Consider the following 26,550-nt stretch of genomic DNA (forward strand, 5'->3'; position numbering starts at 1 on the left):
TTTTCTAGGCAAGAGTACTGGAGTGGGTTGCCATTTCCTTCTCCAGGGGATCTTCCAGACCCAGGGAATGAACCCGGCTCTCCCGCATTGTAGGCAGACGCTTTACCCTCTGAGCCACCAGGGAAGCCCTGAAGAACATGAACACTATACAAATATGGAAGAAAGCACCCAAGCTTAAAAAGAGACCTGGGTGGGACTTCCCTGGTGGTCCATTGGTCTGCGCTTCCAATGCAGAGGGCCTGGGTTCAATCCCTAGTCAGGGAACGAGACCCCACGTGCTGAAACTAAACATTCCACACACTGAAACGAACACCTAGCACAGCCAAATAAATTAAATTTAAAGAGAGAGAGAGGCCTGGGCTGCCCACGGAGCAGCTCCACTCATCAAAGCAGGGCAGCCACGGTGCCCTGAGCAAGCAGAGTCAGGGTCTTGGCAAGAAAGTGGGGAGCCTGGCCCTCACAGAGAGCACCTGAGGATGCAGTGTTCAGTCTTAACACCAGCTGGGATCCAGTAGGAAGTCAAACCAAGGACACATGGCTCTCTGATCCAGAAGTAACTACACAGTCGGCTGCTGTTTATATTTGTCTAAAGGCTCCTAAGTAATGTTTCTAACTAGTGACATACTTCAGACCAGGAATTCCTAGATCCATGATGTCTAAAAGCACCACCCTGGAGAGATTTCTCAGTCCAAACCACTAGCTCTGTACAATCCTGCCCTGGTGACAAGCTTCTGCTCCAGAGCCTTAGGTATTAGAAAATGAGGAGTTATCTGCCTACAGTGCAGGAGACCCAGGTTCGATTCCCAGGTCGGGAAGATGCCCTGGAGAAGGAAATGGCAACCCATTCCAGTACTGTTGCTGGGAGAATCCCATGGACGGAGGAGCCTGGAGGGCTACAGTCCATGGGGTCACAAGAGTCGGACACGACTTGGTGACTAAACCAGCACCACCAATCTGAGGAGTTAGAAGATACGACGGGAGCGGGAGGGCGGTTTAAGAGGGAGGGGCCATATGTATGTTTTGGTTGAAACCAACCCAACATTGTAAAGCTTATCCTCTAAAATAAATTTTTAAAATGTGGGGGAGGGGAGAATAGTAAGTAAAACAAAAAAGAAGAAAGAAAACCACCAATGGGGAGCATGCAGGGTGGTGCTCATCCCTCCAGCAGTAGCCAGGGCGTCCCCAGCAGACGGGGACGTACAGCCAGGGTTTGGAATGACCAGTTCAGACCCTGATCCTGTCACTCCCACAGCAAACAGGCAGGCTGTTCCCAAGGCCAGACCGCTCAGCTGTTTGCCAGAGGTTTAAAGCAAGCATGTACTTGCCTAAGATGAGGGGGTCATTACCTCTCTGTCCTTTGAACAGGAAGATGAATGAGCTGCCCTAGCAGAGCTCAGCCAAGGGCTGATAGCTGGCTTCCCTTGGTAGAGCTACAGACAGAGCTTCTAGACTTGCGCTGGAGGGTGGACTGTGCAGACAACCATCCAGGGAGACTCCAGTTCCCACCAGGTTAGTAAGCACTTTAGAAGCTAATACTTCTCCCCACTCGAGTTGATGCAGAAGGTCAGCCGTGGAGACTAGATAATATTGGGGCTGGCCAAAAAGTTCTTTTGGGTCTTTCCATAAGCTGTAATGGAAAAAAACTGAATGACCTTTTTGGCCAACCCAAGGTTATGGTAGCTGGGAGACAGGTGATAAAAGACTTCCCAGGAGGAGGTAAAAAGAGTGTACTTTTGAGGCTTTCTCGGGCATGTTAGGTGTAGGCACCATTTCCCTAGCCTGGTCCATCACAATTTTCTCCATCAAGTTTCACACCTCTTACATACACACATTGTTTCAGAAGTTATCAGGGGACTTCCCTGGTGGACCAGTGGTAAAGAGTCTGCCTTCTGATGCAGGAGATATGGGCTGGATCCCTGGTCAAGGAACCAAGATAAGATTCCACATGCCTTGGGGCAACTAAGCCACAACCATAAAGAAACTCCCTCTGCCTCAGCAAAGACCCAGCACAGTCAAAAAGAAGGGAAAAAGGAAAAGTTACCAGGCACGTGAAAATGTCTGCTTCGAGCTGAAACAGCACTGCCAGTCAGCACACTGGATCCCAGCCCCACTGGGCTCGTCTGCTGCAGTTATGGTTAGCAATACACACCCTCGCGGCTCACTGGACAAGGTGCTGGAGAAACCGTCCCCTTTACTGTTTGGTAAAGTCATGTTATATTTTTAACCTCGTGGAGTAATCAGTCAAATCAGACACGACAGCAGGCTTCATGATCTTTCTGTCCTTGCTATTCTTAGCTCAACTTCCATAACTGAGAAGTTTTTTATGTATCTGCAGGAGTGTTAAACTTTTTATTCCTTCTCGGCAGGAAAGAGTTGGCCCTTCTTGTGTCTTTCATTCTGAATCTTGGATAGGTTGGTTTGGGAATGTCACTGGGGCAGGGGGGGAATTCACTAATCTCTCATCACCCAGAAGCAGTGAAAAAATACATCGAGAGCTTAGTAATTTAGAATAAAAGTTGAAAGGACACTGTTCAAAATACCAAACACTACGCTAAATCACAGCCTACTTCACAGTGCACCCTGAGAGCCTGTATTACTCAAAAAGATGCCCTAACCATCTCTGTAATAGCTCTAAAACTTTTCCCCACAATGCCCTATTATTAAAAGTCATTCACAGAGGTCATAAATTCTTAAATATAGTGGTTTCAAATTAACGAGGTGTTGTGTTGCCATGAGTTAAAATATGGACGTAATATCAGTATTGAAAAGATCAAACCACAGAGTAACATTTAGTGTATATCACTTCTGTCAGTAAATGAGAATTAACATTTCATTTCATATAAGGTTTTCATTTCTAGAGGAAAACCTAATGGGCCAGCACTTCCCTGGTGGTACAAAGGATAAGAAGCGGCCTGTCAATGCCAAGGAACACAGGTTTGATCCCTGCTCTGGGACGATTCCACAGGTCATGGGGCAGCTAAGCCCATGCGTCACAACTGCTGAGCCAAGAGCCTGGGGCCTGCAACTGCCGAGCCAGCGCTTCGGAGCCTGCGGCCTGCAACTGCCGAGCCAGCGCACCCACTGCTCATGTCTGCAGTAAGAGAAGCCACCAGTGAGAAGCCCCCACACCACAATCAGTGAGGAGACGCTCGCTCTCCATAACTAGAGAAAAACCCATGCAGCAACAAAGACCCAGCACAGCCAAAAAAACATAAATAAAAATAATAAAAGACAAAACCCAGTGGGTCAGGTGGTAAACACCAATGTTATCCAAATAGATAAAACACATACCCTTAATGCGATATTATTCTAAAGCAGTGTGTCCTTCTCAATAACTGTCTCGTCTTTATTTCAGCTGAAGTCATCTGGCATTTCTTAGCACTTATCTACATGAAAGACTAACTGCTCCTAGTCACAAAAGCAACATGGAATCCAAAGATTTCCAGCCTCTTCTAAGACAGTTAAGGGTTATGTGAACATAATCTTCTAAGACAATCGAGCACCAAACAGCCCCTGGTGTGCAGCTGGCATGGTCCACGCTGGAGGGGAAGGTTAGTCTCGCACACTCACCTTTCTCTTTTTGGCCAACTTGCTGGAGTTTTCTGAGCTTCTCTTCTCAGGATCTGGCTTCTTCCCTGCTGGTGGCTGTTTGTCTTCTGGTTTCTTGGGGCGGCTGCCCTTCCCTGGGGGCTGGGGTATCCGAGACAGGAGGTCGAGTGTGATCTTCACCACCAAGCTTTGTGGCGGCGGAGCGTCCCTGAGCGGGGAGAGCAGCTTGGTGTCTCTCGAAGGCACCGGGGGTTTGTCTTTGCGGCGGTCCTCCTGGACCACCACAGCCAGCCTGCAGCCACTAGTCCTGGCGCCGGCGCCGCCGCTGCCACCGCGGACAGGGCCCTGGCTCTGCGTCAGGGGAACGAGCGCAAAGTGTTCGGGGCTCCGGTCCTCTGCGGCCGCGTCCTTCGGGGGCGCCTTCGGGGGGCCGCTGCGGTGCTTCTTCCGGTCGCTGGGGGTGGGCACCTCCGGCTTGGGCTCCCGGCTGTCTGCGGCGCGGGGCCGCCCTTTCGTCTTCACCTTGGGCTTGTCTTTGGAGGGCTGGTCCTTGGAGGCCGGGGGAGGAAGTCCGGGCTCGCTCTCCACCTGCAGGCAGGCGCGCGCATCTGCAGGCGCATCCGCGCGCCCGGGGGCGGAAGCCTTGATGGGCTTTTTGGGTTGTTTGCTTCCTACGGTTTGCCGCTGGGGGGGCTCCTGCTGGGCAGGGGACTTCTGACAGCTCCTCTTGCCCGGCTGGGGGCCTTCGGAAGGGACCCGGGGGGCTTTGCTGGAGCCTTTGGGGGGAGGCTCTTTGGACTCTGGGCGCTCGTGACCCGCGGTGGCACTGTCGCCGCCCTTGCCCTTAGTGTCCGGGGGTCGGGCCGGGGGCTCCGTGCTACCCGGGGCTTCGGTGGGCACCGCGGGCTGGCTGACTTTGGTCAGCCAGTTGTCCAGCTGCCATTTGTTGGTTGTCGGAGGCTCGGGCTACAAACAAGGAAAAAGAAGACAGGGTTAGCTGAGCAGTAACCATACTGCTTCTCTGGGTTAGTCACCAACTGCTACATGACTGTCCCGGGGAGATGCAGTCACTCCAAACCTAAGAATTCAGGCCCTTTTGATCCCCCTCTAATTGCAGATTAAATCCTATAACAATTAACTCTTAAAACAATCTTCCCATTGTTCATGCTGCAGGAATTCCAGCTGTAGCAGACACTGACTAATAATAGACCATTAGATACTGACCGGTGCTGACCACTGTCAACTGCTGAGAAATCTGTGTAATAAAGATTTTGTTTCACTGCTAATTACAGTATAATTTAAACAGAATTTTCATTCTGACTTGTGAACTATCCTATCAGGAAATGATAGGAAAGAATGAAGAGTGAAAAGAATCCTTTTATCAAGGATTTTCAGAAGAAGGTCAATGAATAAACTAAGTCTTAGTGGTTATGGATGGGTTTCATGGTTTATCCCTTTTTTTGTTTTTCTGACATACTCATCAATTGAAAATGACTTTCTTCAAGACTTGATTTCATTTCTCAATGTACTTAAAAACACTAATACATGACAGTTTATCACAGATACACTGTCTTCTGAATTTCAAATTTTACTTCTGGGTAAAAAGAACTAAGTGAGTTCACATTAGTCAACCATGAGTTCCCCCTTTGAATTCTTTAAAAATCAAACACAAAGACTCTTGTTACAGGTAGTCTGGTCTGAATGAGCACCTGTTTTTCTAAGAAACACAGGGAGGCCCCAGAGCACACAACTGAGAGCAGTGAGATTATACTGATTATCTGTGCGACTCACTAGGAGAATAAACAAAAGTCCCAGGTTTCTCCTGTTTTCCTAACAGCAGATATCGTGCTGAAATCTTTGCTGCTGACTACTGGTGCATCACATTCTCTCTCTCCCCACCTGGGCTATTAGATCTCATGAAAGGAATGATAAGGACGTCTTTATCTCCCAATTCTACTTTTATGTCTTGCACACAGTGGTGTACATGAGATATTTATTTCGGCACTTCTAGTGGTATCTTGGGGCTTTCTGGGTAGCTCGAATGGCAAAGAATCGGCCTGCGATGCGGGAGACCTGGGTTCAATCCCTGGGTTGGGAAGATCCCCTAGAGAAGGGAATGGCAACCCACTCCAGTATTCTTGCCTGGAGAGTTCCATGGATGTTGGTATATTACTGTACCTATAAATTTTATGTTATTTGGGAAAATATTCATGTGTGAACAGAGTAACTAGTGATTACTTTCTTTTTCAAATGGCAGTGTAGCACTGGCATGCTGCATGTTTTTCTTAAGATCCATTCTGACAGGTGGTTTGTATGACTAAATTATTTCCACAACACTCCGGGAAGTTAATTGAAAGATATCTCAATTTAACTGATTAGATTATGGATAAGGCAATCACTCTAGTGAGTGGATGATATTTTATAGGGAAGACTGCTGCTAATGATTTTCCCAAGTGGGATATCCCAAATGATTCAACTCATTAAAAAAAAAAATTCAAATGTAATATGTCTAAGATATGTAGATATAATGTAAAGGCTTTGGGGCCAGGAAAAATTTTTAGGGAATAAACTGGTCAGGTAGCTAGTTTGGGGCCAGGAAAAAATTTTAAGGAATAAACTGGTCAGGTAGCTAGTTTTGCCTTAGTATAATGGTAGTAAAACAGAACTTAAGAGGAACTCTAAGGAAAGAGGGCTACAGAATTTTGTTGTTGTTTTCCTGCTTAAGACAATGTATCTTCTTTGTATCTCCCTCCACTTATACCAACTCTATCCCCCATGCTCTCATTTGAATTTCAGAGCAAGGAGGGAGGGAAGAAGGAAGAGCTACCCTAACAAAGTCCCACATGATTTAAAACTGCACTCAATACTCTAACAAGACGGGATGATTGTTTAGGGTAGAGAAAAGATTCACACCCAACGTCTACTTGTCAGACACTGTTTCTTGCAAAGACTTGAGGGGGTGGTAGTTCTAACCTACTGGGAAGGAGCCAAATCCTTCAAACTGTTTCTCAGAAAAGGTACAGGGCCCCCTCATCAGGGCTATGCCGACAGCCCCACCACAGCCACGGACCCTCTTGCTTTCTAGAGGAGTGCTTATGCACGAACCAAAAGGGGAGGTCATTCCTGGTATAAATAACATCTGCTCCCCTCCCCCAACCCCAAACAGGGCACTTTAAGATACATTTAGTAGTCCCTAAAGGAATGTCCTGGATACAGAAATAAAACACATTTTCTTCCACTGTGGTCCTAAAAATGGCCAGAAGGGAGGCCTATGGCCCAATTGCAGGGCAGAACTGAGTATGTCCAGACAAGGGGAACGGGTAGGAGTGATCCTTTTGTATACTTACTATAACCACGTAAAATGGACAAAATTCCTTTAAGGCTAGGTATTATTTGAGTGCTGAGACAGGGGAAAGTTTTACATACGGGACTGACGAAAACTAGACAGGATCAAGGTTTGGACTTTTGTTTTTCCTCAGCCTTTCCTCATGCCCCACCCCCAATCTCCTAGGGCTGGATTAACCCTAACACTGCACAGAGGAGGTGCAAAAACATATGAGCCTTTTGATAAACGTTTGACTGTATGTCTCTTTACTTCTCACTTCTCAAGATGCAAATTCCATTTATTTTAGGATGAATTATTCTGAAAGAAAAGCTCTGAGCTATGCACAACATACATCCACTGTTTTTGTAAAACAACATAGTTGTTGTGACGGAGTACAACTCCAAGACTTAGAAGGAAAAAATAAAAAAACAGAGAGAAGTGGCATGGTGTTGTAAGAATAAAAGGCTTCCTAGTTAAATGGCTATGGGTTTCAATCTTAGTGTTAATACTTCCTTACAGGTGAAAAGAAAACTCCCAACCTTCTAGGGTTCATGGTCATATTACATAATTTATGAAGAAAGTATCAAGAGCTTAGCAGATAATCAACCATGGTAGTTTACCACCAAAGCATTGGATTAGAAAGAATTAGATTAGAAAACTAAGCAGATGCTTGAATAACTGAGAATAGAAGTCATTTTTCTCTGAACTTTACTTAAGCAGTAAAAGGTCGATGCATTCCATATATTCTAAAAAGCTGAGGTTTACATGTGACTCACTATGAAGCTGAGACTCAAAGTGGCTTTCCCCCAAGTTCACCACCAGCCTGTTGGCACACATATAACATTTCCTATCTCATAAGATCACTGGACTACTTGGTCAAATGAATTTTAAACGGAGACTTTTAAGAAGCGAACTTCTCAGCATTAAAAATAAAACATAGAGTGAAAAAGTTAAAACTAGTAACTACAGGCTATTATGGAATTCATGTAGTGCTCGACTAACTCAGTTTTACAATAATGCAGGTACTTATTTTAAAAGGAAAGAAAGGTTGTTAAATAACTTTGGGGAAAATTAAAGGTTTAAAACATAGACAAAGACAAAAACAGGTCTGAGGAAGCCAAGCCTTGGTATGTAACCAACAGACCATACTGAAGTCTAAGTTTGCATAGTAACAGAAATGTAAAATATGAGCCTATTTAGGAAAGCGATTTTTAAAAAGTAAAGTAGAATGGGAACATCATTTTCCAGCGAAGAGTCTCTAAATCTATTCTATTCAATAACCTCTTGAGCAGCAAGATACAACCATTGAGTTGGCTGGAAAGTTTGTTCAGATTTTTCCATCAGATGCTACAGAAAAATCCAACCAAACTTTTAGGCCAATCCAATGTTTCATGAATACAAATGCCAGATTAATTTTTTTTTCCAAGTTTCAATTATTCAGCCAAATCTGTGCCATTTCCATTTTATTTGAATCGAATTTTATGATTTAATTGGATTCTCTTGCTTATCACAGTAACCAAACAAGCATGCAGATTTTCCTTCATGAATAAGGTGAGACCTAAAGCAAAGACCTTATGAACAAGCACATAGTTTCTCTGTAGAGAATATTCAGTATTTTTCCCCCTGGGGCACAGGAAAATTACTTCAACAGCAACTAGTGTCTCACGAGAGATCAGCCCCCAGAAATACAGAGAGCAGCTTCTAAAATCTGAAAGGCATTTCAAGTGCAACTAATGTCGATCTATGTTTATTCACTCCAAAACTATTTACTGAGCACTGACCGCTATGCCAGACATTAACTCTCATCTAACAACAAGATGACACTCAGCCCGGTCCTCATCCTCCCTTGCCCTCAGACACTGTGCTCTTCAGTCAGGACACCATCTCCTGACGTGTCTGGCTAATGCGCTAACGCAGTGGCCTTGTTTTCTTAACAGCAGAGACAAATACCGAAAACTTCAACACTTTTTTAATCAGAAAATCTCATTTCCTGGGATTCCTACCCAAAATACACAGAACACTTTTCTCTATACAAGTGGGTCTGGGTCACTGACAATGCCTTCCCCGTGCAAACATTTTTCACTGCTCCACTAAGTTTAGAAGAGACTGGGCAACTCTGTTAATTGTTACTATACTTCTTGTACTCAGCAATCCAGTAAATAGCATATATCCTCCAGATAGATTTAGTGCCTGAGATTTTCAGTCTCCTCCGTTTATCTTCACAATACCTCTGGAGGGTGGTGGATAAGCAACTTGGGGCAGAGGGACCAAGAAAGATGGCTCTGGCAAAACTACTTTGCCATCCATTTAATACACAGGCTTTTAGTGATTCAAAAATAGAACCTCTGATGGCTTCTTTCTAGTTCACTGTTCCTGCCCTTTGCTAAAACAGGCTGCCTCCTTTTGACTGAATTCATGCATTCCTGAAATTTCAGAACGCTTTCTCATTAATATGAAAATAGCTGCCTACTGAAAACAGAGTCTTCGGTTCTCAAAAGAAGGGAAAAGAAAAGGGGGTGTACACGTTCTCAATGAGTTGCTTTTCAGAACGGCTCTGGAAGCCACAGGGAAGGACCTATCCTTTTCAACAGGAGGGAGAAGACCTCGCCCCCCAAGCTCCACCACCAGATGCCCGGTGAGCAAGTAAACACAAACAGGAAAGCGAGGCAGGAAAGCGCCGCCCCCGGGATGGGACGTGCGGCACGGGGCGGCACCCGGGCTTCCAGACCCGAGGTCGACGGCGCCCCCGTACCTCGGGAGCCGGGGCTTCTCGGGGTTCGTTCTCCTCGCTGTCACTGGAGCTGCTCTCGCTCTCTGAGTCCGAGGAGCTGTCGGAGTCGCTGGTGCTCTCAGATTCGGCGCTGCTGGAATGTGCTGAGGCCGCGGCTGCTGGCAGCGCCGGTGGAGCGCTGCGGGGAAGCGACAGAGGCAATCAGAGACCCAGGCGAGGCGGATTCCTTCCCTCATTCCTCACTCCGCTCTTTGCCCGCTCTTCTGCTACTCGAAAGAACAAGAGAACCTTGCAGGTCCTCCTCCTGTGTAGCGCACGGAACAATGCTCCATGTTCTGTGGCAGCCTGGGTGGCAGAGGAGTCTGGGGGAGAATGGATACGTGTATATGTATGGCTGGGTCCCTCTGCTGCCCACCTGAAACTATCACAACATTTATTGGCTATATCCCAATACAACATAAAAAGTTTAAAAAAATTTTTTAAAGTTTAAAAAAAAAAAATAATATAATATATATATATATATAAAATAAAAACTAAGCGAAACTCGCTCAGTCCTGTCGGACTCTTTACAACCACATGGACCATACAATCCATGGAATTCTCCAGGCCAGAATAGTGGAGTGGATAGCCTTTCCCTTCTCCAGGCGATCTTCCCAACCCAGGGATCAAACCCAGGTCTCCCGCACTGCCAGCAGATTCTTTACCAGCTGAGTCACAAGGGAAGCCCAAGAATACTGGAGTGGGTAGCCTATCCTTTCTCCAGTGGATCTTCCTGACCCAGAGTGTGCTATCAGGGCAGCCTTAACAAAAACTAATGCTCTATCCAAAAAAAAAAAAGGGTAAGCAACAAAGACCTACAGTGTAGCACATGGAAATCTGCTCAATGTTATGTGGCAGCCTGGATGGGAGCAGAGTGTAGGGGAGAATGGATACACATACATGTATGGCTGAGTCCCTCTGCTGTCCGCCTGAAACTATCACAACTGTTAATCAGCTATACCCCAATACAAAGTAAAAAGTTGGAAAAAAAAAAAAAAAAGATTACCTTGCAGCACTACAGTGCATGACCATGATACCCAGTTGAGAGCAGGGCCTATCCATGGTGGCTTAAAAATCAGTGAAAACCCTTGAAACGGTTCACCAGATAATTGCCTAACAAAAGCCTGGGGGATTTTTCTGAAGAACACGGCCAGCTATGTAAACTGCAAGATGCCAGCTGCTCCAGATCAGGCGTTGACAAACCATAGCCTGAGCTGGCTGCCTGCTTTTCTAAATAAAGTTTTATTGGAATACAGCCACACCCCTTTATTTTCTGCATCCTTTCTGTACTACAAAAGCAGAGCTGAAGAGTTGCAGCACAGGCTTTACGGCCTACAAAGCCTAAAACCTTGACTTTCTGACCTTTTAAGTTTGCTGAGGCCTGCAATATAAAACCCAAAGAAGTTGACTTATAAAAGAACAGCCAATCCATTCAAGTGTCCCTGCATGCTTGATATGAGAACCAACTGCAGAGTAGCTAGAGGCTGCTGAATACAAATGGGGTTCCTTTGGAAAGTGATAATCCACTCACACTTTTTGGGGAGATGATAAAATGGACTTTCTTTATGAGAGATCATCCCCAAATATCAGCTGAATATCAGAGAGAATAACAACTGTTAAGTTTTCAGAACAGGGCAAAAACCTTAGGGCTCTGAGAAAACACAGTGATCATACTGCTGGACAAAGAATGGCAACACGTATCTTAAAGCCTTGCCCCGGATGGAATTAGCCAAAGCAATTAATAACTACAACTGTGAAAGCCTCCAAACCTACCCAGAACATTTTCAAAATAACCAATACATTAAATAACTATATTAGAATAATGAAAAATTATTAGACAGTAATAAAATCACTAGTTGAGGCGATTTTTAAACAACACTATATAAAAACAGAATTTTCTCATTTCAGATTTGTAATAGCTAATGAGCTTAAGCCAGTGAGAGTCAGAAACAGATACACTTTCAATATTATTCCTGCCTCTAATGTATCCTCCACTTTGCAGGGATTTTTTTTCTCTCTCTCTCTTTCCTCCCCCTCATCTACTCCTATAACAAAGTTAGGTTACTTTGTCATATTTTCTAAGTTGTTAGAAATCATGAGAAATGACTGAACAAAATGAGCTATAAATAAGCAGAGTTTATGAATCCTTAAGATCTCACATAATTAAGTGACCTCCCCCGTCATTAACAGAAAACTCAGCTGGATGAGAGGTTTTCAGCAGTGAGCTTGTCTCAAAATGGATGACCACCTCTCAAGGGACTAAAACAGCTACGGGGTAATTGAACTCTCTGTCCATGGAGGTCAGGTACTGGCCTATTAAATCATTAAATTCAGTATCAGAGGATATGGTAAATAAAGGTAGTTCAGAAAATTTCCATTTTCAGCAATGAAAGCATTACATTTTCTAAAATATGGTTGTTTACAAAGTGAAAAGGGTGCCATTTTCTGTCACACTAAAATGTATTGCAGTTCATTTTAAAAAGCACCTAAAGCAATTGGAAAATCGACACAACTGTGAAGACAGGGACTATGGAAAACAACTTCTAGAAATAATTTGGCTTTAGTTTTGCAGACATAGTAAACCTGTCTCTTTCATAAAAACACTGGGCTCTTCAATATGACTTCTCAAATGCTGGTTACATAATACTGATGGAAGTGATTGAAGCTTATTTTAAAGGCTCAAATTTTAAACATACAAAGCCAACTAAAGATTCAGGTGGACACAGGGATTCTTTCTGTTTTATAAACAACCTCTCGAGGGCTGACTTAAGCTTCCGCAATATTAAACAGGTCCTTTCTTTTACCTGTGATCTTCCATCTCCTCCCATGAAGACGCCATGAAAGTACTACATAAGACTAATTTTCCCATTTGGTAGAAAAAAGCAAACATTCTGTATAGATGGGGAGAAACCAGAACACAATACCTTGGAGGTGCAGGTGCGAAAGGAGGCTTCTCTGAGGTCTGGACATTCACAGTAAGGGGAAGAAGGACCAGGAAAAGAACAAAAAAACAGGGTAAGTGGCTCCGAAATACTGAGGATTAAAGGAGTCTTGGTATGATGGGGTGTACAGAACTTACTTGATCGCTGTCACTGGCCTCACTGTCACTGAGCTGAAGGTCATCTCTGAGCATGCTGGGACAGGCAGGGGCAGAGACATTGCAGAATTTAAAATAATGTCTAAAAACCTTTTTTCACATATAAACAGGAAAAAGTGCTTAATGAAAAAAGAGGGGGTGGGACAGGTATAACTTTTCTTTATTCACCAAATGCTTCATTTTCCTGGAAATGTTAAGTTTTACAATTTAAACACAGAAACCTGTTCAGTCCAAGCTCCTTATCATTTCAAAGCTGACTGTTTCACACATTCGGAGCGTTAAAAGCAGAACTACAAGTTCTACAAGGGGTTTGTTGCCAGCCCTGAGACTTAAGTTCCCATGTCCACACAAAGAAACAACAACAAAAACAGTGCCCGACACTTCAAAAGTACCATTATTAATTTAATACCTATGTAATTATTTTAATACTTATTTTAATAATACTTATTATTAAATTATTAAATAAAATATTATTAATTTAAAAGTACTATATTAATTTAATAAATATAGAATAAGATGTATGAAGCTTATTGAGGCAACTGTCACCAAACAATTACGTTACATCTTTGTCCAAAAGACATTAACATTGAACTTTTTCACACACACACAAACCTCTTCTTCTGTCTGCTTGAACACTAATCAGTAGACAAAGCAGTAGTAATGCAAATAGTACTGTTGTCTAAAAAATGATTAACCTTACTGCTATCATTCAGATAGAAATATGAAAGAAACTCAGTTCATGTCCTCAAAGTTATATTAAGACTTATCTCTAGGCATTCAGGTTTATGATGAACCTAAATATCAAAAGCAAACATTTTCCAATCTGTACACGTTTACTCCGATCTTAGCCCCTTCCCTACCCGTCCTCTTCTTTACCTTCTTCCATGGAGATAGCCAACATCAAAGGAATAAATCAGTAATTGTTCCCTCCCACTTCCCCCAAATTTACAAGCACGACTATTTGAGGAAATGCTGTAAGTGAAATTATGGGAAAAAATAGGGAGTATTAGTGATGTTCCAAAAAGCAAATTATACAGAAGTTACAATCCTTCAGTACTTCTAAAAATACCTCTTCGATATTCTTACGAACAATTTTTATTGCAAACTCATTGTTCAGTTGCTAACCTGCCACTGAAGTAAGCAGGCATTATTTTTTGGGGAATCTATGGTAAAAAAAAAATCACTTTATTTTCTAATGAAAATAAAGGATAAAACTTGGCTCTTTCAAAATGACCACCTGTGTGCAATGTTGTAATTCTGCCAAGGACTTATTTTCACCAACAAATGCACTAAAAAACATCTTGTGATAAGTTTTTTCACTAAAAATGAAAACTGTTAGCCACTTGTAAATGTAGACCTTGCTCAATATTTTTCTATGTGTGTTCATTCGTGTCTGACTCTTTGCAATGCTTCAGACTATAGCCCACCCTGGACCTCCAGGGTCCATGGGTTTCTCCAGGCAAGAACACTGAAGTGGGTTACCATTTCCTCCTCCAGGGGATCTTCCCAACCCAGGGATCAAACCCGAGTCTTCCGCATCTCCTGCCACCTGGGAAGCCCAATATTTACCAAGCAGAAGCTAAATTCCTATTTTAGCAAGGATAGAAGACACAGCCTTCAGATGCAGAACTTGGCAGCAGCAATCATAATGATGTACAAGAAAAAGTCACTCAACAGGTTTATTGCTTTAAAAACAGCCTGGCTGGGATATACACAAGCAGAAGATAAAAGATATATCTTTGTGTAAAGCAATTATCCTTCAATAAAAAAAATAAATTAAAAAAAAAAGATATATCTTTAGAAGAAATGTTAGATACAATATACCTAGGGGGAAAAAAAAACCTGGCAAAGTATATTCAGTATAAACCAGCAACAACAAAACCACAGTAAATGGACCTCTTTGTTTCCCAGTCATTGGGTTTGTTTTGTATAAAGCTGATTTGCCTTAATTTCCTGAAACATCAATGATCATGTAATCCAACCACACTTCCTGTTGCAAGCAGAGGACTAACTAAAAACTTTGTTTGCTTAGCTACTGAATGCCGAGCTTCTGTGCATATATACTCTCAAGTCAGAAAGTATATAAGATACTGTATGTTCAGTAACTCAGAAGGTACTTGTTCTGACTTTTACTCTACTTGTTGAGGGGATAAAAAGGGACTGTAAAAATGCTCATAGATCCTTCTCCCCTTCAGAGCATTTGGTAGGCAGATGATAACAAAACAAGCTTGCAGGTTATTCAAGACCGAAAGGGCTGACCGATAGTGACCTGTAAAAGAGACTGCTAAAGATATCTCCAAAGAAGCATTAACTCAAAAAGAAAAAGAGAGACAGAGAGAAGAAACCAATAAGGTCAAACAGAACCAAACACTTAAGTAGGATGTAATAAGGATTTACACGTGGTATTAGGTTAGCCAAAAGTTCCTTTGGGTTGTCCATGCCGTCTTACAGGAAAGCATGAATAAACTTAATGGCCAATCCAACATTTCACTTAATCGAAATTCATGGGCATCATTTATTTGACACAAGAGTCAGCAGAAACAGTGTATTATGTCTTGCAACTCAGCCAACAGTAGCCACAGAATCTTCCAGAAACCAAGGTTTAGTCTATCATTAGCGATGGGTAGCTCAATATAAATCAGTATTGGGGAAAGAGATATTTTCTCAAGTTTCGGATAACAAACACATATTGTATCTCTAAAAAGAAAAAAGGTTACTTAAAAAACATGACTAAGTTTTGTTAATATAGAAAATTAAACATCAATGCCATTATAATTTTTTAAAAAAAGAATCTATATAGTTGGGAAAAAATGTAACTTGAAGACAGGTAAAGGTGTTATGTTTAAAGGGATGAGTTGCTAAACTCCTCTACTTGTGCCACAAATATCTGAATTTGAGGCCATGCATATCACTAAATTACCATACTAGTTATGTTTTAGGATCTTCATATAAGATATATTACTATACTATGCTTCACATACTATACTCTATTGATATGCAATAGACTGGTCTTTGAATGTCAAGATGACAAATTACAGCACATTTGGGTGAGCATCTTTGCACCGACTAAAAGAGAAGCAAACCTCTTAGATCTAGTCTCCTTCATACCAATAAAACCTAAGTTAAGAAACATAAGACCCAAGGGCCATACTGAACTGTAAGCTTTTCTGAGGTAGGATCAAGTCAGAAAATATGAAGGCGAAAATATGATTTTATCTAGAAAATATATTTTATCTAGAACTTGGCAGGCAGCCTAAGAAACTGGCTGAATGAACAGCATCCCTTTTGCTGATTAAGTAACAGTACCACATAGCTGTGCCCTTTCTGTGATCTGAACTTGCAGTGATTTTATGCACAATCCCATGGGCTGGCTCTGATCACCCCCTCACATCCTAAGGGAGGAGGAAACAGCTCAGAATAGCCACCTAACTTGCCTAAAATCATGAAGTTGGTTATATGCTGGAGCTGGCATGCAAAAGCCATTTCATTGGATACCATCTCCTAGCTCTGGCCAACATAGGACAGTGGTTAAGAAACCAACTGAGTGCATGAAAACTAAGTGCCAGAAGCCACTGAGAGAAAGACTCTGGTTTAAAAGAAAGTAAGAACTATACTGCTGAAGTAAAATGAATACACTATTCTCCTCCTGCCTTCAATCTTTCCCAGCATCAGGGTCTTTTCAAATGAGTCAATTCTTTGCATCAAGTGGCCAAAGTATGGGAGTTTCAGCTTCAGCATCAGTCCTTTCAATGAATATTCAGGACTGATTTCCTTTAGGATGGACTAGTTTACATACTATTCAAACTGGTCAAATAACGAATTTCATTTCCAAACTCTAAGGGGGAAAAAAAAAAAAGTTATTTCAAAGCATAAGGAACCATATGGCCAGGCCTGGCACTGTTCAAAAGAAAGCAAATGCTCAGGTAAAGCGACTCTTTGAACTACCATGTAGGTTTAACCACATTTTACATGATCAGTTACGAGAACTTCTTACTGAAGGGTTACAAACAATCCTCAAGCCCCTTTGAAACAAATGCATTCTTCAGACAGCTGTTTTGCAAAGCTGAAAGAGCTGCATGCAGGTTCCAGCAGGCATGCTTCAGCAGCTCAGAGCCTGATGGTTACTGTGTGAGGACACACCAGACAAGCCTTTATTCTTTTACTATCCCTTGTACTAGGCTTACCCAAAGCTTCCACTGCCAATACACTGTAACATCTTAATTCAGAACCCCAAACTCTTTCAATACGCTGATTTCTTAGCTTAACATTTCCTATGATCGGGCCATACCTTTGATTTGGAAAAGAGCAAGTGGAGGCAAGCTCAAAGTAGTTGCTTATGATTAATAAGTCACAAACCTGGCACTAGGCGTGCCCACAATGGCAAATGAAGTGATATGTACTTTTCAAAAACCACTAATGAGCATGTGAGAACGTGCAAACCTGCACAATTCTCATATTTCCCAAATGTTTAAGTTACATCAGGATTTGATTTCTTTTTTGGTGAAGGGCAGAAATAAGGACTGCAAATGCTTTGTGCAGGAGGTGATGGGAGGTGACAAGTTATTTAGAGGGCTCCACATACCATTAATTTTTTTTAAATGAAAAAGCGGAGCCCCTAAGACACTGTGACACAGTATAAAACTGGAGACTCTCCAAATGGTGACAGTAATTGGCAGAATTCAAGTTTAGGAGAGACCGTCTATGGGAGATGGTGGGCTACCAGGGCAGAGGGATAAGTCACTGGGTACATGATTCACCATAATATGTGACCTTAAGGTTAATAAGGCAAAAATTATAGAGGTGTGAAAGATTATTTAAACTTCATGGATGAAGTGAAGATTTTCTGAAGTCAAACAAGGACATGAGAAAAATCACAAGGGTATAAATGAGGGAAAAGTTGAAGTCTGTGTGTGTTAATAGCTCCATCATGTCCAGTTCTTTGTGACCCTATGGACCATAGCCAGATACGTTCTTCCATCCATAGGAGTCTCCAGGCAAGAATACTGGAGTGGCTAGCCATTCCCTTCTCCCGGGGATCTTCCCAACCCAGGGATCAAACCCAGGTCTGCACTGCAAGCAGATTTTTCACCGTCTGAGCCACCAGGGAAGCCCATTGAAGTTAATAAATAAGATTAAGTCATTAAGTATGATAAACAAGATACTAGTACAAGATGACATACTAGACAACAGGAAACAAAATCTAGAAGAATCATTACTGAAAATGATATTCTATTAAACATTGCTTACAGGTATTTAATCAAGTTATGTGCAATGTTTTCTCCTTCCGTATTTATTCTGAGTATTTACTATGTGCCAGGCCCTGCTCTGGACTTTATGGATACAACTCTAAGCAGACAGAAATCCCTGTCTTGTGCGCTCAGAGCCCAGGGGAGGCAGGTAAGTAACCAAAGCACATTCTTTCTGAATGTGTAACAAGCCTGCAGAGGGGAGAAAAGCATAAGAGAGAAAGTGGCTATGGGTTGTTCTTCTACATCAGGTTAGTCAGGGAAGACTGGACTGATGAAGGGATGACATTCAAGGAGGGCGCACAGTGCAAGAAATGCAGGAGAGTGATCAGGGCACAGGAAACAGGAGAGAGGTCAATGTGGCCAGAGTGGGAAGTGTGTGTGTGTGTTTGGGGTGTTGGGGGAGCATAAAGAAGGAGGTGAAGAGGTAGGTTATAGGTTATGGAAGGCCTCAGAGGCTTCTGCAGGGTAGCTGAGTGGGCAAACTCTGGGGTCACTTACTCAAGTAAATTAGCAGTATGATTAAAAATAAGACTTAAATAGACCCTTAAGGACAGACACCCTTCCATATTTGTCTTCCATATGCATATAATTATTTCAAAGTAGTGACTTCCACTAGACCCTAGATAGCATATTAAAAAGCAGAGACATTACTTTGCCGACAAAGGACGGTCTAGTCAAAGCTACGGTTTTTTCAGTAGTCATGTATGAATGTGAGAGTTGGACTATAAAGAAAGCTGAGCGCCAAAGAATTGATGCTTTTAAACTGTGGTGTTGGAGAAGACTCTTGAGAGTCCCTTGGAAATCCAATCAATCAATCCTAAAGGAAATCAGTCCTGAGTGTTCATTGGAAGGACTGATGTTGAAGCTGAAACTCCAATACTTTGGCCACCTGATGCGAAGAGCTGACTCGTTGAAAAAGACCCTGATGCTAGGAAAGACTGAAGGCAGGAGAAGGGGATGACAGAGGATGAGATGGCTGGATGGCATCACCGACTCGATGAACATGAGTTTGAGCAAGCTCTGGGAGTTGGTGATGGACAGAGAAGCCTGGTGTGCTGTAGTCCAGGCGGTTGCAAAGAGTCGGACACAACTGAGTGACTAAACTGAACTGAGTCACTTCCAGTAAGAATTGTTGCTGCTCAGTCGTGTCCAACTCTTTGCAACTCCATGGACTGCAGCACACCTGGCTCCTCTGTCCTCCGCTCTCTTCCAGAGTTTTCTCAACTCACATCCATTGAGTCAGTGATGCTATCTAGCAATCTCATCCTCTGCTGGCCCCTTCTCCTTCTGCCATCAATCTTACCCAGCATCAGGGTGTTTTCCAATGACTCAGCTCTTTGCATCACACGGCCAATGTATACTAGAGCTTCAGCATCATTCCTTCAATGAACATTCAGGGTTGGTTTCCTTGGTTTTCAAATGCCTTTAGAGCCTGCAGCCCAACAAGCCTCTTTTAAGGTGGCAAGTATTATCTGCCTCCCTCTCACCATTCAGGTTCCAGATCAAATGCCACCATCTCTGAGAGACTTTCCTGAGCCTCCCAGAAGTATCAACATCACCACCACCCCAAATGCCTCCTCAAGCCTGTCCCTATCACATCACCTAGTTTGTACTTTCTGCCACCTGCATTTAGCTACAAGACATGGAAGACAAGGACTTTATCTTGTTGGCTACTATTTCCCCAAGCATCAGCCACACAGCATGTGTTTAAGAATTAAGTACTGAATGGATGAATGGGAGGCAACTTTTGGAAGCATCTCCAAATTGCCTGGCATCAAGCCCAGAGAATAATATTTATATAATTGGGGTCAAAGCATGTTAAAGAATGAGAATGATTTTTCTTATGCAGAACATAAACAAACTCATTTACGTAACACCTTCTGTACAACAGGCACTTGATAAACTTATTCTTCTTGTCCATTTTTTTTGACCTTTGGTCTAAGACCAAGTATATATTATCCCGGTGCTCCCAGAATAGTTCAAGCCATCATTTGGGAAATATATAGAGATCCAAGGAGAATACTTTGGAGAAGATGATTGTCCAGCACTTTGGCAGTATTTTTTATAATTATTTAAAATATGCTTTGGACTTCCCTGGTGGTCCAGTGGTTAAGAATCCATTTGCCAAATCAGGGGACACAGGTTCAATAACTGGTCCAAGAGAAGTTCATATGCCTTGGGGCAACTACTGGCCCACATGCCGCAACTACTGAAGCCCGTGTGCCTAGAGGCTATGCTCTGAAACAAGAGAAGCCATCGCAATGAGAAGCCTAAGCACTGTAACTAGAGAAAGCCCACGCACAGCAATGAAGACCCAGCACAGCCAAAAAGTTAATATAAAACACATATATGCTTCACTTCACAGCTTCACCAGAATATCCCTTCAATATTATGCAAGTCCCTAGCATAACTTTGTATACAATGTTAAGTTAAATACTGTCCTGCAAGAGATCCTAGAATATGGTCTATTAAAGCCAGAAACCCAAGAATTAAATTGACTATTCCAAAAGACTGTTGATTCTACCATGAAAGGAGGTACTTCTGCCTTTGGGAGTTTTACCATTTTCTAAATATTGATTTATGTGTTGCGGTAACTATAATTCTGAAATAAGCAAATTTTTCAAACACTGTTCAGAATGACCATTTGTTTCCTTTCACCCAAGCACGGAAATTTTTCAGTACCCAGTATTATAAACTCTGACGTCTCCTAGCATGGCTAATAGTAACTCATTAAAAAAAAAAAAAAAAAAAAAAAAGCTTTATTCTCTGTCATTTAATACCTCTACTTTTTTCTCTTGAAAAACAGAACATTTTCTTCTATATCTACGTCACTAAAATAATTATGAATACCAGTAACTTTGGATTCACAATTACTTATTCAGTTGGGAATAAAAACAGAATGCATCTTTTTCTAGCAATGCCAGATATTTGAGAACCAAGAATTATTATTATTAATGAAGAGCTCTTTATTTACATTCTGGGAAGCTGAAGGTTTACTGTAGACGTACAGATATATCACTGACCAGCACAAATATATGTTCCTTGCTTTCAAAAGAGCTGAAGAACTGTGAATAAGGGACAGGGGTATACTCGCAAGGACAAATAATTTATAAGTTTAGCCCCTTGGGGTAACTTCTACTATTAATACTTCTTCCAAACATTTATCAGCAAATAGCCCTTTAAGTCAGAGCTGTCAAGTGAAATAAAGATCTCAGGTGAGACACCTTCATAAAGCACAACCTTTTTTGTTAACTGATGTTCAGCTGACTTATAATGTTGTGTTAATTTCTGCTGTACAGCAAAGTGATTCAGTTTTACATATATATATATATAAGTGAAAGTGTTAGTCACTCAGTCGTGTCTCTTTGTGACTTTATGGACAGTAGCATGCCAGGCTCCTCTGTCCATGGGATTCTCCAGGCAAGAATACTGGAGTGGGTTGCCATGCCCTCCTCCACAGGATCTTCCCAACCCAGGGACTGAACCCATGTCTCCTACTTGGCAGGCGGATTCTTTATCACTGAGCCACCTGGGAAGCCCAAAGGGCGTAACAGCGGTACAGAAAAAGGAAATGCTTTGTACTGTGCCCGGAGAACTCAACAGACCTAAGTTTTGGAAAGGCAGAGAATTCCAAAGCTAGGAGCCCTTAAATCAACATCCCCTCCCCTAAACTTGGGAGCAAATAGCACTGGATTCCTAGCTAATCCCTTCCCTGTGGTGCGTGGTAGAACGAACTCATCACTTGACAGCTAACTAGAGTTTCAACTACAGAGATTAAACGTAACAGATTCAAAACATTTCTTTCACACTTACATTCTTCTACCACCTGGCTACCGCCCACCCGCACCCAAGTCTGGACAGATGTTAAAAGTTATTAATATCCACAGCTTATTCTCCAGGGCCAGGTCCTCTTATCCCTCTTTGATAATAAGCACCACTCTGCTTTTGTAAGGAGGCCCAAATACTAGGAACTCTGAAAGAAAAAGTATTAGGACCTAGATTGATTTTTAAAACCAAAGAACAAATGACCCTGAAATTAACATCTTCTTTCCTGACATCCAAAGTGCATTAGACGGTCTCCCTGCCAGGCTCTGTGCCATTCAGACAGTTTAACTGCTTGTCAAAGAACCCTCAGGCTGACCTAAGATCAAACGAACCTGTGAGCGCTAAGAGATCTGCCATGCTAACTCTGAAACAACACTTGCCCTCGACAGAATTAACTGGGACTCTGCTGTCATCCAATCTCCATAAAAGTGATTCTATTCCCCATAGGGACATTTCATTTTGGCGCTAATCAATACTGCCAACCCCCTGGGCATACAACCCACCGTATTCATCCAGCCTCAAGATTTCTCTCTCCTACGTCACTCTGGTCCTCTCTACCTGCACCAGGCCCTGCTTTCCTCCCTTCTCCAAACCTATGTTCTTCTCCAGGTTAATTTTATACAGGGCAAAGCAATAGTTTTTATCCAGAAAACACTACAGGGACTTCCCCAGTGGTCCAGTGGTTAAGAATCCACCGGCCAACGCAGGGGACACAGGTTCAATCCCTGGTCCAGGAAGATTCCACAGGCCACACGGCAACTTAGCCGGCGCTCCACAACATTTGAGCCCGAGTGCCGTAGAGCCCATGCTCTGCAATAAGAGAAGCCACGGCAGTGAGAAGCCTAGGTACCACAACTGAAGAGTAGTCCCTCTCGCTGCAACTAGAGAAAGCCCTTGCACAGCTACGAAGACCCAGGATAGCCAAAAAATAAATACACATATAAATTATCCAAAATTTTTCATATTAAAAAATAAAGAAAACACTACACGTGTCACAGGATATGAGCATATCTGTTATAAACTTGCAGGCACCTCTGATTTCAGTGGTTTAACTCACTTCATCAGGAGAGCAACCCCGAGTAGCAAAATGGTCATAGAAAACGCTCTGAGTCCCTATGAACGACCTGTCTGAAAGCTGATGGAAAATGGAGTGGGCAGGGGCAGCTGGGACCAGGTCAGATCCAGGGGCCTTTCTCCCGCTACACACCGGCCCAGGACACAGCCCCTTCCTTCCTTTGGTGCAGCTGCCCCACTCGCTCTGCTGCTCAGGGCGCTCCTTGTCTCTGTTCTTATTGCCAAGTTCTTGTAGGGCTGAAAGCACTTCAGCTTGCCTTCCCTCGCTGCCCCCAGTAAAGACAGTAGCTGGGTCCTCTTATGGTCTGTGTGGCTTTACTACCAACCATTATACCACGAGCACAAGGTGTACAAGCTGAGGGCAGCCACAGAGCATCCACAGGGTTATTGCAAGTGTGGTCCCTGGAGGTGTCCTGTCAATCCCTCACCAGCCACCAACTGGCTAAACCAACCGCCTGCACCCCTAAATGCAATCTAATGCAGTGATTCTCGATCTTCAGAACACAGGAGTAAAAAAAACTTTTTTTTAAGCAAAAAGAAAGGGAAAAAGAAAATGCAAAAACAACAACAACAAAAGGCAAAGAATAACTACCATTGGGTTAATTTTTTTTCTAGTAAAGGAGAATAAAGCAAAAAGTCATCAACAGATTTTTATTATATACCCAAATCCAACCTGGAAACTATAATAAATCTATCTTTTCAACAACAACAACAAAACTATTTTTTTTCTTACTTTACCATCAAGAAGTGAAAGTGACTACATCAAGGACCTGGCTCTGGAAATAGTTATTTCACCCAGTCTCATATTCAGTCATGGTGAAGAGAGAAAACAACCTCTGCTTCAACTATCTAGTTTCCAAAATATTCAATCCAGCACAGCACTGCCTTCCAAAAATGCATGGGACAAATCCTAGGCCTTAAAATGAGAAGAAAGTTGAAGTCCTCGGAGACAAGCAATGCTGTGTTAGTAACTGATCAAATATCTGAGGCGAGAAAGATCTCCTCACTCACTAGCTGAACCACTACTAGTCATGAAGAGAATTATTAGTTCAGTACCACCAAGAAATGACAAATTAGTTCAAAATGCTGGTACGTATTTTCAACTGTTTGAAAATACAGTTGAAATATTCTCTACTACGTATTTTCAACTGTTTCAAAAACCCCAAACATATCTGGACTTACTTGGTCTTAATAAAGAACAGCTGGGCAGCAAGACATTCTTTATTAGTTAAAATGAGGCCAAAAAAGTGGCAGAAAGTCTAAAACTGTGCACCTCCCCCCAAATTTGCTTCCAAAAGCTAAAGCTACTTAAGACTGAAATTTATAAAGCTAAAACCTTCTATTTTCCAGAGTTAACATGTAAATAATGGCTCAAATGCCTTTCTTTTTGAGAAAACCCCTTAGCAAATGCTGAAGGTGCCTCGACTTTGAACGGGAGAACCTAACCCCAATAGAAATGTAGGTCAGTTCTTCCCTTCACAACTCAGCAGTGTTTTATGAGTCATATTCTGAAAGCAAGTGGGGGGAAAAAATCTAAGCAACAGATTTACATGGGAAATTATAACATTATAAACTTTTAATAAACAAAAAACATGCTACTTACGATGTTCCCTGCTGAGAATTACTGTGAGTTTTTGAAGATGTATCATACTGTTCTGTGGAGGAGGGAAAAATGATCAGATGAGCACAATGACAAATGCATGAGATTGTTAGTTATAAATCCCCTCTTTTTTTTTTTTTCCCTGCTATTTCCCCACCACCTTTTCACCTAAAAACACTTAGTACACTTAAATTTTGTCAACAGAGAGCTATTATAAAATAACATTTATGTTACATCTTGAGAGAGGGCTTGCTCAGAACTGGAAAACCCTGAGAATGCTGCCCGGCCAGCCGACCCCACAGAAGACTCTCTTCGGGGTCCACTGAAGGGGGCTCCTGTGGAAGCACCACCTGGTTTGATGTCACACATCCATCAGCCGCACTCTCTTTCACAGCCTCTGTCCTTGGCCGCCTGTGCTCCCACCTGTCCCCCCATCATTCAACACCCCTGACTCATTCGTTCAACTGCTGGTCACAAACTGCCTCTCATAGACACCAAGATGCTCAAGACATATGCCCCCGTCCTCGATGAGTGTACAGCTGACCGAGAGACAGCAAACAGGAACAGCATCTACAGCCCTAGGCTGTGAGAGATCCGCACACAACCCATCATCTAGAGGAAACGTCCCGGGAATCTAGAGATTCACCACACCACTGGGCACGATGAAAGCAGGCAAATCAGAAAAGAAACAAAATTAGGTGTGTGTGTTGCAAAGGATGGGTGAGATTTTTGACACAAATGACTGCGGGCAAGAGGGAGATGAGGGTGAAGAAGGCCCTCAGGCAGAAGGGATGATGTGAGGGAAGGCAGGAAATGTGGGAGCAACTGAAATGCTGCAGATGAGAAAGGGGAAGGCTGGGGTGCAGAGTGTGTGGAGGGCAATGTGAGGGGCCCTGGGGAGGTCAGAGGGCTCCGAGTGCCATGATGGGACGTTAATACTTTGAGATGCCACCAGGGCACGATACAGCCACCAGGCACCATACAACAATTTCTCAGAAAGAGTAACCTGCTGGTGCTACCTGACATAACCCAGAAAGGAACAGGAAATGTTACGTGTAGAGACTGAAGAGGAGCTGGGAGACTGTGTCTGTGTCTGGACCTGACGCAGAAGCTGAGTGGCAACATGGGTGCCTTTCAGACAGTGGGTGGTAGAGTAACCACAAATGACCCCGGAGACCTTTAACTGCAGTTCAGGGCTTCATCCTCATGGGGGCAGCAGCTCTTACCCGGTATTTTTAGATCGTTTCCCCTTCTGGCTAGCAAATTAGGGCTGGGATTACAAATTAAAGGGGCTGAAGTCCACACACAGGGGCTCCCACACAAACATCCTGACCAGGTCCTAAGCTCCACGAGGCTCTGGTAATCCTCAAGCAGCTGTGTATTTTTTGAACATGTGGACATAAATCCTGGGACATACAGGGATGTATATATGGGATACACTTCATTCTCTGTGTGCATGCATCCTAAGTCGCTTCAGTCATGTCTCAATCTTTGCAACCCCATGGACTGTAGCCCGCCAGGCTCCTCTGTTCATGGGATTCTCCAGGCAAGAATACTGGAGTGGGTTGCTGTGCCTATCTTCAGGGGATCTTCCTGACCCAGGGATGGAAGTCACATCTCTTTTGTCTCCTGCATTGGCAAGCGGGTTCTTTACCACTTCATTCTCTACAGACTCCAAAAGCCTAATTTTTCATGAAATTTGAATTTGCTTGTTGGGCATACGTTAAGAAACAGATGTCACCCTTCACTTCTCTGAAAGCTATTATCTGCACATACTCCACTCCATCTTCAACCAGCACACAACCAGACCCCTCTTGGGTCCAACTAGCACCCCTCTCTCACCCCCGCCCACATTCTCACAGGGGTAAACCAGCTTTTCCAGAACCAATAGACAGAACAGCAGCAGCATAAAAGACCCCAAGGTAATAAGCATCTGCTGAGCCCAGACCTATGGATGACCTGCCAGCATCTGAAAACTTCTCATCAGAGCAACAAGGACTCAGTCTACACTGTTCCACAGGCCTGGAGGCCCTCCACCCCTGGCGAAGTTCAACTGTATTG

The 26,550-nt window shown here is 43.0% G+C and overlaps 1 protein-coding gene across 11 annotated transcripts in view; it reads right to left on the reverse strand.

Annotated features, from left to right (window-relative positions):
* Positions 1–26,550, reverse strand: part of AFF1 (AF4/FMR2 family member 1) — a 196,427-nt gene that overhangs the window by 23,868 nt on the left and 146,009 nt on the right. For 10 of the 11 annotated variants that reach the window (XM_044945672.2, XM_044945670.2, XM_044945673.2 and 7 more), the window contains 5 exons: positions 24,493–24,544; positions 12,724–12,778; positions 12,569–12,636; positions 9,627–9,783; positions 3,571–4,515 (listed from right to left, as the gene is read on the reverse strand). In XM_044945672.2, coding sequence (XP_044801607.2) covers positions 3,571–4,515; positions 9,627–9,783; positions 12,569–12,636; positions 12,724–12,778; positions 24,493–24,544 — 1,277 coding nt within the window. The remainder of the gene's footprint in view (positions 1–3,570; positions 4,516–9,626; positions 9,784–12,568; positions 12,637–12,723; positions 12,779–24,492; positions 24,545–26,550) is intronic. The other variant, XM_044945674.2, reaches the window with a different exon arrangement.

Source organism: Bubalus bubalis, chromosome 7 (genome assembly GCF_019923935.1).
Source record: "Bubalus bubalis isolate 160015118507 breed Murrah chromosome 7, NDDB_SH_1, whole genome shotgun sequence".
Taxonomy (NCBI): Eukaryota; Metazoa; Chordata; class Mammalia; order Artiodactyla; family Bovidae; genus Bubalus; species Bubalus bubalis.